The sequence below is a fragment of the Neoarius graeffei genome, chromosome 2, assembly GCF_027579695.1.
Source record: "Neoarius graeffei isolate fNeoGra1 chromosome 2, fNeoGra1.pri, whole genome shotgun sequence".
Lineage (NCBI taxonomy): Eukaryota > Metazoa > Chordata > Actinopteri > Siluriformes > Ariidae > Neoarius > Neoarius graeffei.
The window spans coordinates 54,795,275-54,812,774 of NC_083570.1; the positions used below are offsets into that span (position 1 = coordinate 54,795,275).

The following is a 17,500-nucleotide window of genomic DNA, read 5'->3' on the forward strand; positions in this document are numbered from 1 at the left end:
CACTATTGTTATTGTTCTTGTGAACTATTATTGCACATTTCAAACAGCCTTTATACATCTAGACATTAATCCTTAGCAGGCAACAGCTGCATTAAACCTGGCACACACTGACCTCGTTGGATTCTTGGGGCAACACCACATACTTCACACCATCTAATGCATATAAAAATAAAACCTGAACTAAAGAAAGAATTTTACACATGAAAATATAATGTTGCTCTTGTATTTTAAGTTATTTGCAATTGACAAAAAATCTGCGCAAATATATGTATGTATTTGTTTACTTTATCACTACAGAATAATCAAGTATCCAGGGTTTTTGGTCATACTAGCAATCCCATTGCCAACATCTTATAAGTAAAAGCATGCTAATGAAAGTAAAACTCTTAAAATATAGGAAAGAGAAATGATGCCAAGGCTTTTCTGTGGATGCTGTAAGAGGGTAAAGTCTTCAGAGCCCAAGAGCGTCTTCTTTAACTTGACAGCCCAGTAGAGCGTTTCCTACCTGTACACACTCTGACTGGTTCACCACTGAAACATAAAATGTGCACACACACGTCGTCATCATCGCCATGACAGCAAGACAATGTAAAAATGTTAGTGTTAAATCTGGTAATGTGTTGGTTAAACATTTCCCTTAAACAGAAAACTGCTTCATCAAAATGTGGAATTTTTGAGCAGTACAAATTATCCATTTTTCTTTTGTTTACTTTTTTCATTTCATTATTAGTAACTAATTGCTGAAACGTAGACTTTACCTTTCTGAGTGCGGATCCATGCCACTGCTTTCATGGCCAAAATTTGCCATTCAACCTGTGCATTGATCTTAAAGCCATGTAACCAAATCAGAGCCAGAAGTGTAGCCCAGACATCTGGCTTCATCTGCACACAAAACCAAACAGGAAACTAACGTACACTCACCATTCAGTTTATTAGGAACAACACCTGTACATTCATGTAGTTATCTAATCAATCATGTGGCAGCAGCACAATGCATCAAATCATGCAGATACAGGTCAGGATCTTCACACAATGTTCACATCAAACATCTGAATGAAGAAAAAAATCTCTGGGACTTTGATCATGGAATGTATGCTGATACCAGATGGACTGGTTTGAGTATTTCAGAAACTGCTGATCCTAGGAATTTCACACACAACAATCCCTAAAGTTTACACAGAATTGTGCAAAAAAAAAAAAATCAACAAAAAATACTGAGGTGAGTGACAGTTGTGTGGGTGGAAATGCCTTGTTGATAAGAGAGGTCAAAGAAAAATGGCCAGATTTGTTAGAGCTACCAGGAAGAAAAAAGTAACTCACCTAATTTACTCTTTTCAGCTGCAGTGAGCAGAAAAGTAATTGTGTGCGCATAATTATGAGCAGAAAATTATTAATGTGTGCAGAAAGGAAAACACTGCATTTCAGCATAAGAACCTTATCCCATCTGTGAAACATGGCAATGGTAGTATCATGGTCTGGGCCTGTTTTCCTGCTTCTGTGCCAGGAGAGCTTGTCATCATTGATGGAACAATGAATTTTGAATTATTCCAGTGAATTCTAAAGGAAAATGTAGGACATCTGTCTGTCAACTGAATCTCAAGAGAAAGTGGTTCATGGAGGAAGACAATGACCCGAAGCACACGTCATTCTATCAAAGAATGAGAGCCAAATTATTTTAATCCAGTAGAAATGTTGTGTGAGCAGTTCAAACAAGGAAACCCACCAACATCCCAGAGTTGAAGCTGTTCTGTACAGAGGACTGGGCTGAAATTCCTCCAGGCTGATATGCAGGACTGATCAATAGTTACCAGAAATGTTTAGTTGCAGTTACTGCTGCACAAGGGGGTCACACCAGATACTGAAAGCAAAGTTTCACATACTTTTGCCACTCACATATGTAATACTGGATCGTTTTCCTTAGTACATAAATGACAGAACATAATATTTTTTTTTCATTTGTTTAATTGGGTTCCCTTTATCTACTTTTAGGACTTATGTGAAAATCTGATTATGTTTTAAGTCATATTTATGCACAAATACAGAAAATTATAAAGGGTTCACAAACTTTTAAGCATCACTATATTGTTATATGTACAGCTCTGGAAAAAAAATAAAAAAAACACTGCAAAATTGTCAGTTTCTCTGGTTTTACCATTTATAGGTATGTGTCTTGAGGAACATGAACATTTTTGTTTTGTTCCATGAACTACTGACATCATTTCCCCCAAATTTCACATAAGAATACTGTCACTTAGAGCATTTAATAGCAGAACATGACAACTGGTCAAAGTAACAAAAATATTAAGTGTTTTCAGACCTTGAATAATGCATTGAAATCAAGATATTCAATTTTAAACACAATTCTAATGTTTGAACTTAGGATGAGTTCAGAAATCAATATTTGGTGGAATAATCCTGACATATAAATCATCGCTTTCATGGGTCTTGGCATGCTCTCCACCAGTCTTTCACATTGCACTTGGGTGACTTTATACCACTCCTGATGCAAAAATACAATCAGCTCAGCTTTGTTTGATAGCTTGTGACCATCCATCTTCCTCTTGATCACATTCCAGAGGTTTTCAAATGGGGTTCAGGTCTGGAGATTGGGCTGGCCATGATAGGGTCTTGATCTTGTGGACCTCCATCCACACCTTGATTGACCTGGCTGTTTGGCATGGAGCATTGTCTTGCTGGAAATCCCAATCCTCAGAGTTAAGGAACATTGTCAGAGCAGAAGGAAGCAAGTTTTCTTTCAGGAAAACCTTGTACATGGCTTGAGTAATATGTCTTTCACAAATAAAGATCTGCCCCATTCCAGCCTTGCTGAAGCACCCCCAGATGATCCTCAATCCTCCACCAAATTTCACAATGGGTGCGAGACCTGGCTTGTAGGCCTCTCCGGGTCTCCGTCTAACCATTAGATAACCAGGTGATGAGTTCAATTTTCAGCTTTTCCTATCAGTGAAGATGACCTTACTCCAGTCATCTACAGTCCAATCCTTATGGTCTATCAAACCTCAGCCTGGCTCTTCTTTGCTTCTCACTGATGAAGGGCTTTTTCTAGCTTTGCATGACTTCAACCCCACCTGGAGGAGCCTGCTTCAAACCATCCTTGCCATGCACTTAACACCAGCTGCCATTTGCCATTCTTTTTCTAGGTCACTTGATGTCATCCTACGGTTGTTGAGTAACATTTGAAGGAGTTGACGATCATCCTGGTCAGTGGAGAGTTGTTTTTGCCTTCTGCCAGTCTGTAACTTTATTGTCCCCAATGTCTGCTGCTTGACCTTGTTCTTATGACCTACCGTCTTTGAAATTTTGAGGATGGACACAACCTGACGCTCACTGTATCCCTCTGCCAGTAAAGCCAGAATTGAACCCTTCTTTTTCTCACTCAAAACTTTTCTTTTTAACTCTTTTGGCATGACGAATAGATACTTTTGTATTCCAATTAAGGTACTACTAGCACTGTTTTCACCATCCAAACTGGTCCTATTGTAAGAGGGTAGTGATGACCACAGCAGTGGTTTTTAATACTTTTCCTCGTTAAATAAGATTTGGTTCAGGTGATCAACTAATCAGTACCTCATTAAGTAAAATGAGGTGTGCTTGTGTTGGAATTCCAGCACAGACACTGGGATGGAAAGGCTGCCATACATAGAGATGCTGATTTAAGAAAAAAACTGAAGTGGTCTCTTCATTTTTTTCCCCAGAGTTGTATATTGCTTATGAGTGTTATGTAGATTGCTTTATATGCATATGGTTTAAAATGTGATTTAAAAGAAACAAAAATGTTTAACAGCACTGTGGATAAGAGCTTGGTGTCCGGCTATGGAAGAATATTTACATAACATCCTGGACACTTCTTTTCCAGACCACCAGATCGCAAACTTCCCTGCAATCGGAACTGCTTCTTCAGTCACACTACTCGTGTCCTGTTTGGACTATTTAAAAAGCACATGAACTTGTCCATTTTTGCAAAGTCTTATGGTTTGTCAGACATTTGTGTGAGTTTTGAGCCATGTTTCTTTTAGCTATTTGCATCTTGTGTGTTACCTTGTATTGTTTTTGCCTATGATGTTTTTATATCTGGTATTTTGACCCTGCCTTGTTCTTTGACCACATTTTTAAAATTATACTGGATTTGTCCATCTCTGGTGTGGGTTTACTTTTTTTTTCTGTAATAACCCAGCCTGTTTTGACTGATTTTCCTGTCAATAAACCTCATGCATATGGATCCTTACTCTGCCTCTGTAAGACCCTTGTTACAATTTGTCATCTAAAGTACCATTTCATATCCTAAAATTTACATTGTTGGGAGAGACGCTTAGTTATATGTAATTATTAATAAATATTATTACAGAGAAATAGTAATAATTTAGGCTTCATGGGTAAATTTCCATGATGGTCACACATGTCACAAATATTAAATGGGCATTGACCTGTGAAGGAATCTGCTCGACCAACTCTTTTTCTCCCTTCCCAAAGACCTCTGCAAGTGTGGACCCCATTTTCCAGCAACCCGAAGCCTTCTGGAGGGAGATAAGCTGCAACAACGGGTCCTTTGGAGCTTCAGAAATTTCTAAAGAGACATCAATATAGATATATAAACATAGATCTTACTCATTCTCATTATCTCTAGCTGCTTTATCCTGTTCTACAGGGTCGCAGGCAAGCTGGAGCCTATCCCAGCTGACTACGGGTGAAAGGCGGGGTACACCCTGGACAAGTCGCCAGGTCATCACAGGGCTGACACATAGACACAGACAACCATTCGCACTCCCATTCACACCTACGGTCAATTTAGTCACCAGTTAACCTAACCTGCATGTCTTTGGACTGTGGGGGAAACCGGAGCACCCGGAGGAAACCCACGCGGACACGGGGAGAACATGCAAACTCCACACAGAAAGGCCCTCGCCGGCCCCGGGGCTCGAACCCAGGACCTTCTTGCTGTGAGGCGACAGCGGTAACCACTACACCACCGTGCCGCCCATAGATCTTACTAAATAATAAAAATAAATAGTAATAATAAGGCCCCGTGATGACCTGGCGACTTGTCCAGGGTGTACCCCGCCTTTCGCCCGTAGTCAGCTGGGATAGGCTTCAGCTTGCCTGCGACCCTGCAGAAGGATAAAGCGTCTAGAGATAATGAGGTGAGATGAGTAATAATAAGGAGAAAAGTTCATCAATACACATCATATATACGTAGGTATTCCAAGGTCCATAAGTATTTGGTCAGTGACAATTTTTCTAATTTTGTACACCACTACAATGGATTTGAAATGAAGCAATCACAATGTGAAGTGTAGACTTTCAGCTTTAATTCAAGGGGTTTAACAAAAATATTGACTCATCTGTTTAGGAATTATAGCCATTTTTTAATATAGTTCCTCCATATTCACAGGCACAAAAGTAATTGGACAAACTAACATTATTATAAATATGATCAACATTTTAATCTGGAAGTCTGGTACCTCTGGACGTCACCGAATGAGTTTCCTTCTTGAGATGCTTTACTGCTGCCCCCTTCAGTTGCTGCTTGTTTGTGGGTCTTCATGCCTTCAGTTTTGTCTTCAGTGAGTGAAAAGCATGCTCAACTGGGTTGACTGCCTTGGACTTTTAAGAACATTCCATGTCTTTGAATTAAGAAGCTCTTGGGTAGCTTTCATGGGATGTTTTGGGTCATTATCCATCTGTAATCTGAAGCACTGTCCTATTGGTTTTTTTTTTCAGCATGTGGCTGAATTTGAGCAGAAAGTATAGCTCTATATACTGTACTTCAGAATTCATCCTGCTACTTCTATCAGCAATCACATCAATAAACACCAGTGACCCAGTTCCACTGGCAACCGTACATGCCCATGTACACCATGTTTGACAGATGATGGTGGTAAGCTTTAGATCATGAGCCCTTCCTTTCCTTCTCCATACTCTTCACATCATTCTGGTAATAGTTAATCTTTGTTTCATCTGTCCAAAGAATCTTGTTCCAGAACTGGGCAGGCTTTCTAGCAAGCTATTTTTGTTAAACTCCTTAAATAAATGCCAAAAGTCTGCACTTCAATCACATCTTAATTGCTTAATTTCAATTTCACTGTGGTGCTGTACAGAGGCAAAATTATGAAAATGGTGCCACTGTCCAAATCTTGATACACACACACACACACACACGAGAGGTTCCTTACAATGTCATTGCTGAACATTACCTGGCCTCATGCGAAAGTCCATGCCACCAAGTTCTAAAGCAATGAAAATTCTTTTAGCTTCACAAACATTTGAGAATTGAGCTCAACAAATTCATTAATAAGTATCTGTTTTACAAAAGGCACCATCATCCTACCATCATGGCATTATAATTATCATGTCTGAAAAAAACTGCAGCACAGATGGACACTGCCACAACATAATCCCCCTTCGGGCCTTTCGGCCAGCGGGGGATAAAAAATTGTGTCACTGTCCAAATACGCATGGACTCGACTGTATTACAGCTTTCAGATGCTTTTCGTAGCCAGCTAGGAGTTTTTCTATTTTTGTTTTAGGAATTTCCATCCACTATTCTTTGCAGAATGCTTTTAGTTTTGAAATATTCTTGAGCCACTTGGGATACACAACACATTTAAAATCTACCTACATACAGTATACTCAGATGCGTTCAAGTCAGAAGACTATGAGGGCCATTCCAAACTTTCCAATTTGTGTTTAATGAAGAAGTTTATAGTGGATTATGAGGTAGGTTTTTGATCATTGTCCTGCTGTAGAAACAAATCTCTGTTCAGTTTGAATTTCTTGATTGAATAGGACACATTTATTTCCAAAATTCAGATGACAGTCATTTGAGGTTTTTATTTTGTCTTTCTGGCCAGTGTATGGGTAGTTTTGCCTGAAGGTTTTCTTGGCCTGGACTTCCAAAGTTCCCATTAACTGCCATTTCTTAATAAAATTTCAGACAGTGGAAATTGTAAGCATTTTAATATATTTTTTATAGCCTATCTCTGCTTTGTAAGAATTTATTTGCATCTTTCTCAGATCCTCAGTCAGCTGCAGGATCCCATGGGTCAGAGAAATTATTACACTCGGTGATAGTTTTTCCTAATAACAATTCCTGACCTGCCCAATATGTCCTAATGAGTCAATTAAGATCTAACAAGTTAATTAAGCTCTGACATTTTACAATTGGAGGGGTGTCCAAACTTTTAAATTCAGCCAATATAAAGTAATGCACATTAATATTTGCAGAAAGAAAATATTGTTGAAAATATTTTACAGCAGAAGTTCAAAAATCAACAAAATATGACATCTATTTTTAAAGTAGCAATGTGATCTACTAAGTAGTTAATAATTAAAAACCAACAATAAATTTGTAGGGGCGGCACGGTGGTATAGCGGTTAGCGCTGTCGCCTCACAGCAAGAAGGTCCGGGTTCGAGCCCTGTGGCCGGCGAGGGCCTTTCTGTGCGGAGTTTGCATGTTCTCCCTGTGTCCGCGTGGGTTTCCTCTGGGTGCTCCAGTTTCCCCCACAGTCCAAAGACATGCAGGTTAGGTTAACTGGTGACTCTAAATTGACCGTAGGTGTGAGTGTGAATGGTTGTCTGTGTCTATGTGTCAGCCCTGTGATGACCTGGTGGCTCGTCCATGGTGTACCCTGCCTTTCGCCCATAGTCAGCTGTAGAACAGGATAAAGCAGCTAGAGATAATGAGATGGGAATAAATTTGTAAGTAATAAGAACTTAATAGTGGCTCCTCTATTCACGAACAAAGTTAGAGCAAAAGCTGTTGTACACACTTCATCTGTACTAGAGGATGAAAAAAAGAAAGAAAGTAAAATATTAGTCTCATGTGAGTATGTAACACTTACTGGAAGTTGATATTTTTGCTTTACATGATGCAAGTTTAAGCATACCTGTACATGGGTAAACCAAAAATATGATACATGCATCATTGAGTCATTGTTCACTGAGCAGGTCTGGTCTTATCAAATGACAACATTTTTTATGGTTTTATACTCCACAACAAAAGATAGTAAATAAGTTAACACTTTACATTAATGTTCCAGATGTGATGCAATTGCAGTGCTTAAGATATTTTACAAAATAAATTGCATACAAACAAATACAAATAGGTGCTTTTTAAAGAAAGTTTGCCAGTAAAGTTCATAGAGCATCTGCTTGAGACTAGAGGTGTGCATCAAGACTGGAATCCCATGGGATGTAACACAGGTACAAGCTAACAGTCAGATATGAAGCTAATGGGACAAAGAAAAACCACATTCGTTCGCATGAATTTATGCTCCTAGTTAGCTTATATTTTAAGAAATAGAGCTATCTTAATTCATTAGGAAATACTGTAGGCGGGTGCAAACAAAACTAATAACTGTTTTTTACAGTGTTTCCAGAGACACAGTGGGAGAGTTAATATGTCAAGATATTATTTTAAAAATTCTGATTTAGGCAGTGCTTACTATAGATGTGAATCTGAATACAGATAGTGTTACTGCCTGACATATGTCATTAAAGACAATAAAAAGTTATGCATACTTACCCACTTTCTTGAACACACGACTATTTAGAACACCAAATGCTGTGAAGATCATTTAATACACACACACACACACACACACACACACACACACGTTAAGAACTATGTTAAGAAGATTTAGATTTTAAAAATGGAACATAATTTTTAAAATGCATATATTTGTGTATTTGGGATGTTCAGAGATTCTGAACATTTCTATTTGGAAAAAAAAGCTAGGTTTTTGTTTTTGATTAAATACACGACAGTAACAGAAAACGTATGATATGAGACTCATGTTCAATAAGTATAATGTTCAATTACTTATGGAAACAAGACCCTTTTTTTTTTTATCCCTTTAGCCAGAACTATTTTAATTAAACAGAAGGAAACAAAAAAGTTACATAGCCATGTGCATGGACATGACATGCAGTTCTGAACACAAGCAAAATGTTATTCGTCAAAAACTGTGGCTAAAGCTCATTTCACACACTTACATTTATGTCACACAGGTTTTAGTGATGAGATGGCAAAATTTAGTTGCCTTTAGTGGGTTTCTTTGCACAAACAAGCATGATATTTCTTGGATTCTTGACTTACTAAACAGTGATTAATAAACTATAATCCTTTATACAGTTGTAGTCAGAAGTTTACACACAGTGACTACGTTTACATGCACGTCCAAATCGAGCTGCTGTTGGTAATCGAGCAAAGGGTCCCAGCAGGGGTGCCAGAGAAATCCAATCCTACATGCACAAGTGAAATCGGGCTATTGTGCAAGGTGCATTGTGCACCCGAGCCACACGTGGCGCTACACGCCCCATCGTGTTGGTACACTTCCGGTTGTCGTCATGAAGAAGAGCTATAGTGTTGCCAGATACTGCTGACGTTTTCCAGCCCAAAACATGTTCAAATCCGCTAAAATGCACTTAAAACCCCCAATCTGGCAACAGTAGCAGTTCCGTGTTCAAGCTGTTAGGCTTGCTCTAACAGACTATGGCTACAAACTGTCCGGCACAGACCACTGTTTTGTAAGACAACTTATTTTGCACAATAATATTTTTCTAAAGTCCATTTTTTGCTTACAAAAAAATATTTTTTTTGCTTACAATTTAACTTATGTCTTAATAAACACACAAAAAGTTCAGTTGTTTTGTTTTTATTGACATTCTTCAGATGTTGGACATATATATACACACACACACACACACACACAAATACAATGACTTGTTTATGTACACAATTCACAGCTATGCAACAGCTGTACAGATGTATTTGGTGATACAGTAAGTGAGCTAAATTTTAACAGTGCAAACAATGCCACAAAAAGAAAAGATTCATGCCGTTGTCATGATTCGTTGTCATGCCGACCGAGGCTGTTGTGTTTCCCGCTTGTGGTCTCGTCACTCGTCACTTCCGGAAGTAGCTCGACAACTAGCTCGATAGGGTATACATGCGCAAAATAGCTCGGCAGAAATCGCATAAACTAGGTCGTGTAGCTCGATTCCGAGAAATCAAGTTCGGTTCAATTTCAGCCGAATTAAGGTGTATACATGGCATTTTGAACTTCGATTTCAGTCGAGCAACGGCAGAAATTCGATTCTCTCTATGTGCATGTAAACGTAGTGACTGACAAGGTGAGGTATTGGGGACAGCACAAGCAGTGAAGGTGTTGTGTGTGCATGGGAATGTTCACAATTATCCTCTAGTGTCTGTCTATATTCTATTCTGGGACCAAAAGCATAGAATAAAGGCATCAGTTAATCCTCGCCTCACCCACTCGCTGATTTTGGAGACTGATTGGCCAGGGTTTAAAGAACTGATGGAACACATAGTCAGAGGTGGGTCCTGCATTAGTACATCATGGGAAGATCCTGGTGTGGCATTAACTGGGGAAGCTGCCACAGAGCCGTCTACATCAGCACCACGTCAGGGCGATACAAGGAGTGAGGAGCAGCTCGCCCCTCCTCCCTCTCTCGGGGATTCCCTTGAGGATTTCCCATTAGAGCAGTCGCGAGAAGAGATTCTGTGTCATGCGTTTCACTGAGTAAGGTCACTACTATTTAGGATAGGTTAAACTGAGTGACACAGGACACTCAAACCGGTGAACAGATAACCCAGTTGTTGATCCCAAAGACCCGTAGGGAACTCGTATTCCATGCAGCTCACTTTAATCCCATGGCCGGACACTTAGGGCAGGATAAAACGCTAGCCCGGATAATGGCCCGGTTGTATTGGCCAGGGATTCACGGGGACGTCTGTCGGTGGTGTGCAGCGTGCCGCGAATGCCAATTAGTAAATCCCACAGCCACTCCAAAAGTGTCTTTGCACCCTCTCTCTCTAATCGAGACCCCTTTTGAGAGAATTGATATGGATCTCATTGGGCCATTAGATCGGTCAGCATGGGGATATCGCTTTTAGTTCTGGTGGACTATGTAATGCGATATCCGGAAGCGGTGCCTCTCCACAATATCTCAGCACACAGTATTGCAGAAGCGCTCTTCCGTATTATCTTCCGGGTTGGGATTCTGAAAGAAATCCTGACAGACCAAGGCACTACATTTGTGTCACGCATACTGTGTGAATTCTATGAGTTATTGGGAATCAAGTCTATCCGCACCAGTGTCTGTTACCCACACACGGATGGCTTAGTGGAACGGTTTAATCAACCACTTAAAAACTTAATTCAGAAATTTGTGAGGATGCACGTAATTGAGATAAATTGCTCAAGCCCCTGTTATTTGCAGTACGAGAGGTCCCGCAAGCCTCCACACGTTTTTCACTATTTGAGCTATTATATAGGCGTAAGCCGCGTGGCATTTTGGATGTGCTACGAGAAAATTGGGAGGAGGGACCTGCACCTAGCAAGAACAAAATTCAGTACATTCTTGACCTGCATGCAAAACTCCACACCCTCATGCACTTAACCCAGGAGAATTTACAGCAAGCACAAGAACGTCAAGTCCGGATGTACGACAGAGGCACATGCCTTAGAGAGTTCACACCGGGAGACAAGGTACTCCTATTATTCTCCACGTCGAGCTCCAAATTAATCACCAAGTGGCAAGGGCCCTTCGAGGTCATATGGCGAATCAGGGACATCGACTATAAGGTCGTTCGTTCGTGTAATTTCCTCAGGAATTACACTGAGATGTCAGCATTCTCCAGCCAGCTGACTGTGTCCACGTCCAGTTTGATGAGACCATCAGGCCCATGGGGTGGCTTGAAGACTGGGCACTCCTGAAGGATTTGGGGTCTGCGTGCGACCGCACTGGCAGGCATCATCCTCACTAGCTCCGATCGTCTTGAGGAAGGACTGGGTCCTGCCCCATCCAGTGCGGAGGTGGTTGAGGCGGGTCCACGCCTTGTGGGTGAGATGGTAACCACAGGGCTTTGCAGAGGGGAAATCAACGAAAGAGTGCAAGGTGGTGCATGAGCGGCTCCATTCCTCCTGCCATCTCTGCTCCACCCAGGAGTCGGAGGCCAGTCCAGCTCTCATGAATGCTGCAGCTTTGATGGCGAAGTGCTGCCTTGATAGCCGTTGAGGGGTGTTATCGTCCTGAATTGGTGGAACAAGGCTATTCTCCTCGAGTGCCTTCTCTGCTAGCTTGAAGACTTGATAGTCTCACCGGATGCTTGCAGGAGGAATTCCTGAGACTACGGGGAGCACCTCAGTCGGTGTAGGTTTCTTTCTCTGGAAGGTGGCTTCAATGTCGTTGACAAGACGGGCTATTTGGTCCATGATACATCTACCTTTATGGAAGCCAGCCTGCTCTTGTAGAAGGTGTATTTCAACGATGTTGTTGATGCATGCCAGGATTATTCTCTCCATCAGCTTGTACGTAATACAGAGCAGCAAGATTGGCCTGTAGCTCTTGGGATCATCTGCTGGTTTCTTGGGTTTAAGAATGGTAACCACTTTGGCTTTCTGCCACACAGCAGGGATGGATAAGGTGGCCAAGCAATTGGAGAGGAACTGGAGTAGCCATTCAAGAGCACGGGTTCCCAGGTAGCAGAGGAATTCTGCATGAACCAAGTCAATGCCGAGGGCTTTGTCCTTTTTTAGGCACAGGATGGCGTCCATTAGATGTTCTAGGGTAACTAGTCTGGAGAGATTCATTAAGGCGGGTTGGCGGGCAGTGGTCTCTTTGATCTTCCTGTTGACTTCATGAGTGTGCAGCTTGGATTCTTCACTCTTCTTCTTCCATTTGCTGTTATCCACGAGGACCGACACAATAGAATTGACAGTAATGAGGCATGGCTTGGGTTTGCTGCTGTGCCTTGAAAGGCTGTTGATTGTAGCCCACAACCTTTTGGCTTGAATGTGTGAAGTCAATTGAGGTGACAGTTTCCTCCCACCGAGCCTGTCGCTTTTTTCCAAGGATACGCATTAGTTGGTCGCCCTTGGTAGGCTTCTCATCTATGCTTGCTGTGTTGTAGTTTTGGAAGGCTGCCTTGCACTCTTTGTCCCAGCAGGGGATATACGCGTCATGTCTGCCTCAGGGAATGGATGCCTTAGCAGCAGAGGAGAGCAGGGATGTGAAGGCCTTGTAGGTGTCTGTCCCTGATGGGTCTGGGAGGTCGCAGGATAACAAGTCAGTAAGGCCGGCAAATTTACTCCAGTTAGCCTTGTGAAAATTCCACCTCTTTTTGCTAAGACTGTTGATCTTCATTCCAACTTCGGTGCCAATGACAACAGGACAGTGTCCAGATCGTGGGAACTTGTCCAGTATGTACATTCACAGGATTGAGCGATGGAGTTAGAGACAAAGCATAAGTCAGGATTAGTCCATGTCTTGTGGTGGCCTGAAAAGAACGATTTGTTGTCTTTAGCATCATAAAGCTTGTTATGGATACATTCTTGATGGTGGCACAGGTCCACTGGATTTGGCTGCCCTCTGGGGATTTTTGGATAGAGTTCACGTGGACACCTTCATGAACATAGGTAGTGATACCATGGTACTTGTTGAGTATATAGGCTATAGTACTGTAATCTTCAATTGTGAGTTTGTCTTCGCTGTCAGCATGGGTCTCTTGCAGGAGAATCACACTGGTGTTGTTTTTGTCTGCTAGATGGTGGATAAGGTCTCTTAGCCCTTCAACATTCAGCTGGAGGATACAGGTATTGATGCTTGTCATCGTCAATGTAACAATCAAAACTGCTTCCTTCTGGAAATTGAGTTGCTGAGATTAGCCGGCCTAAGTCATTACTAGGGATCACCATGTACAGGTTCTCAGCTTGATCCTCGACTATGAGGTGAGGTGAATGGATAAGGGTGGGGCATTGCAAATCTACTACCTCAACCTGTTAAAACGTTGGAACGAGGAGATCCCCATGGCATGGGTGTTGGTAGTTCCAGAGAAGGTGGAGCTGGGGCTGGAGGTAAAAAAGGTAACATTTCAAACCACTCAGGTCCCTTGTGGAGATCACCTCTCACCAGCCCAACTCACGGAGGTAGCCAAGTTGCAGAAGAAATTTTCTGACATGTTCTTGCCCCATCCCGGCTGCACCCACCTCATAGAATACCACATTGAGATGCCCCCGGGGGTGGTGGTGCGTAGCTGCCCTTACTGCTTGCCTGAACACAAAAAAAGGTGGTTCGGGATGAACTCAAGGCCATGCTCGAAATGGGCATAATCAAGGAGTCCCACAGTGACTGAAGCAGCCCAGTGGTCCTGGTTCCCAAGACCGATGGGTCAGCCCAGTTCTGTGTGGACTATAAGAAAATCAACGCGGTATCTAAATTTGATGCATACCCAATGCCTTGCAATGATGAGTTGCTTGATTGGTTAGGCGCTGCTCGTTTTTATTCAACACTGGATCTAATGAAGGGTGTAGCAGTTCGTACGGGTGGAGCACAGAAAGACGGCAGGCCAGGATTAAGTTCCACAAAGAAACTCTTTATTTTGGGTCTTTTCAGACTTGAGACAAACTCTCACTATCCACACACACTAGTCGCCTGGTTGGGGAGAGAGCTCCCTTCCTCTGCTCTCTCTCTCTCCTTATATAGGGGGCGGTCACTGGGGAAGACACACAAACACAGATTAACCAACATCAGGTGCTGTGATTCTGCCACTTACCTTCCCTGACTCCGCCCTCCGGTCACAGACCGATGCTTGACCACGCCCCTGCTGCCACAAAGGGATATTGGCAGGTCCCCTTGACTCCTCTATCCTGAGAGAAAATGGCCTTTTCCACACCATTTGGGCGACACCCATTTGTCACACTTCCTTTTGGGTTATTTGGGGCTCCTGCTACATTCCAGCGGCTCATGGACAAGATCCTCCACCCTCACGCCACCTACGTGGCAGCGTACCTCGACAACATCATTATTTATAGCAATGATTGGCCGTGGCACCTGGAACACCTTAGGGCCGTCCTAGAGTCGCTGAGACATGCAGGTCTCACAGCTAACCCGAAAAAGTGTGCAATTGGGTGCGTGGAATTACGGTATCTGGGTTTACACTTGGGTCATGGGCAGATGCGTCCCCAAATTAACAAGACTGCAGCGATTGGGCCCTGCCCGAGGCCCAAGACCAAAAAGCGGGTGAGACAGTCCCTGGGGCTGGCTGGCTACTATTGTAGTTTCATACCTAATTATTCGGACGTCACCAGCCCGCTAACTGATCTCACTAAAAAGGGAGCACCAGATCCGGTCCAGTGGACGGAGCAGTGCCAACAGGCGTTCTCCAAGGTAAAAGCTGCACTGTGCAGGGGGCCACTTTTGCACTCCCCTGACTTCTCTCTCCCCTTTATTTTGCAGACTGATGCATCGGACAGAGGGCTGGGGACCGTTTTGTCCCAGAAGGTGAACGGCGAGGAGCGTCCCCTACTGTACATCAGCCACAAGCTTTCGATGTTTGAAAGCAAGTACAGCACCATCGTAAAGGAGTGTCTGGCCATCAAGTGGGCCCCTGCGGTCACTCCACCGCATGAAGAATACCAATGCGCGCATCACCCATTGGTATCTCGCCCTCCAGCTGTTTAAGTTCGAGGTGGTCCACAGGCCGGGGGCGCAGATGGTGGTGGCAGACTTCCTGTCCTGTCGGGGGGGGGGAGCCCACTGCAAGCCAGACGGCTCCCCAGCCTGAGTCGGGTGGTGGGGGTATGTGGCAGCGGGGACGTGGCCAAGCATTAGTTTGTGAATGGAGTATGGGATCAGCGAAGGTGAGTGGCCAAGTCATTACACCTGTTGTCAATTAATATGTGTGCGCGTGTGTGTGTTTGTTGCAGTGATGGTGGAGCATAAAAGGAGAGGGAGAGCAGAAAAGAGGCCTCTCCCAACCAGAACACGTGTGTGTGTGTGTGCGCGCATGTGTGACTGCGTGTGAGCAGCGAGTGAGGGAAGCTGAAAAGCAGCAAAGTAAAGGAAAATAAAGTGTGTTCAGTCCCCGCCTGCCGTGCTTCTGTACTCCACCCACATCAGGGACTTATTACATGGCCATATCATATCTTTCATTTTACATTGAGGCATAGACAGTAGCTACATGGTTACATCTGTGTGTATTCAGCAGTGATAAGTATAACTGTATAATAGCAATTGCAGTTATAAACAGAAGATAATAGCAAATCAAGAATTAGATTCAAATACTAAAACTGGCAAAAACCTATATTAGTGCAATTCATTTAATGAACCATGTTATATTATTTTCAAACTGTACCCTCAAATTTCCAACATATAAAGGAAATACAATACAATTAGTCTCATAATCAATAAGTATTTACAAACTCCTGTGTTCAGTTACTTACGTGACGATCCACACAGCCCCCTGCTCATCCCCATGCCTGGACATATACAAACAAAAACAGGTTAGATTCTTGATGAGCCATGTATGGTGTGTTTGTACATAAAAGCAATAAAACCATGAATGCTAATCATAATAATCCTCAAATTATTGGATGAAGGGTTGAGTAAAAGGACTCAGTGAAAAGAATACTAACTGGCAATAGGAATTCTCCTCTTCACCATCGGTCCTTTCACAGCTTGTCCGCTGCCTTTATTGATAGCTATGAAGGCTGTGTGTGAGCTGCTCACTCCAGACTGCTTACTCAGATCCACCACCCTGGCCTTCAGAGCCTCTTTATCAGCTCCATCATCCTGCTCGTCCCTTTCCAGAGAGCGGATCAGAGAGCGAGCGCCCAGCCTGTGGATGGCTAGTCTGGACACACACACACACACACACACAAGCAAAGCTAAATGAGTAACAATTAAACAACCTACCCTGACTGCTGTTCTGTGATGTTGTTTAATATTGGGTACCGGAACCAAGCTGATATCTGACAGTGGCGGTTATGACAGCTAAAGCCACACAACCAGGGTTTATTTATTAAAGCCACAGTCATACAAATACACACCCACATCATAATCACAGATGTTTAAAAAGAGGACATTATTTCCTTGTACTACTTGTAGCAGTTACCCGCTATTCTCAGAAGGCTTCAGGGAGAAGTGGACAGTGTTTGAGACCTCTTGATCTCCAAGACAGTATCGCACTGATATTTTCCCCTTAGCATCTGGGTTTTGACATTCCTAGGGACAGAGATACAGGTTGCGTAATTATGAGTAGACCCAGTCATTTGCTCATAAGAGACACAATTAAAAAAAAAAAAAATTGCTTGAGCCAAATTTTCTCTTAATCATGTTGTACTTCTTTCATTATGAGATAAATAATTGCACACTCATGGATTAATAAACATAGAAATAAAAAAAGGTATATAAAACAGTTTTCAAAAACAGTCCATTCAGATTCAGAATCTGAAACAAATGAGAGTTTTCCTGTAAAACAGTGTGATGAAGCTCTCACCTCCCCTTTCAAGTGGGCATAAATCAGTGCTCTCTGACCATGGAAAAGCGTTTTAATCGGGGGGCTCAGACGGGTGAAAGACACATCAGTCCAATCCTCAGTGATATCAGTCACTGCTGGTTGTAAAGCATAATGGAGAGACTGCATTACCTAGCATTGGGAATTAAAGACAAACAATG

General features: G+C 42.5%; 1 protein-coding gene across 1 annotated transcript in view; it reads right to left on the bottom strand.

Annotated features, from left to right (window-relative positions):
• Positions 1-315: 315 nt before the first annotated feature.
• Positions 316-17,500, bottom strand: part of LOC132869598 (von Willebrand factor A domain-containing protein 5A-like) — a 28,959-nt gene continuing 11,774 nt past the window's right edge. The window contains exons 5-13 of the mRNA XM_060902863.1: positions 17,322-17,471; positions 16,938-17,047; positions 16,459-16,676; positions 16,267-16,302; positions 8,544-8,582; positions 7,861-7,905; positions 4,446-4,585; positions 759-882; positions 316-531 (exon numbers count right to left, since the gene is read on the bottom strand). Of these exons, the coding sequence (XP_060758846.1) occupies positions 452-531; positions 759-882; positions 4,446-4,585; positions 7,861-7,905; positions 8,544-8,582; positions 16,267-16,302; positions 16,459-16,676; positions 16,938-17,047; positions 17,322-17,471 (942 nt within the window). The 3' untranslated portion in view covers positions 316-451. The remainder of the gene's footprint in view (positions 532-758; positions 883-4,445; positions 4,586-7,860; positions 7,906-8,543; positions 8,583-16,266; positions 16,303-16,458; positions 16,677-16,937; positions 17,048-17,321; positions 17,472-17,500) is intronic.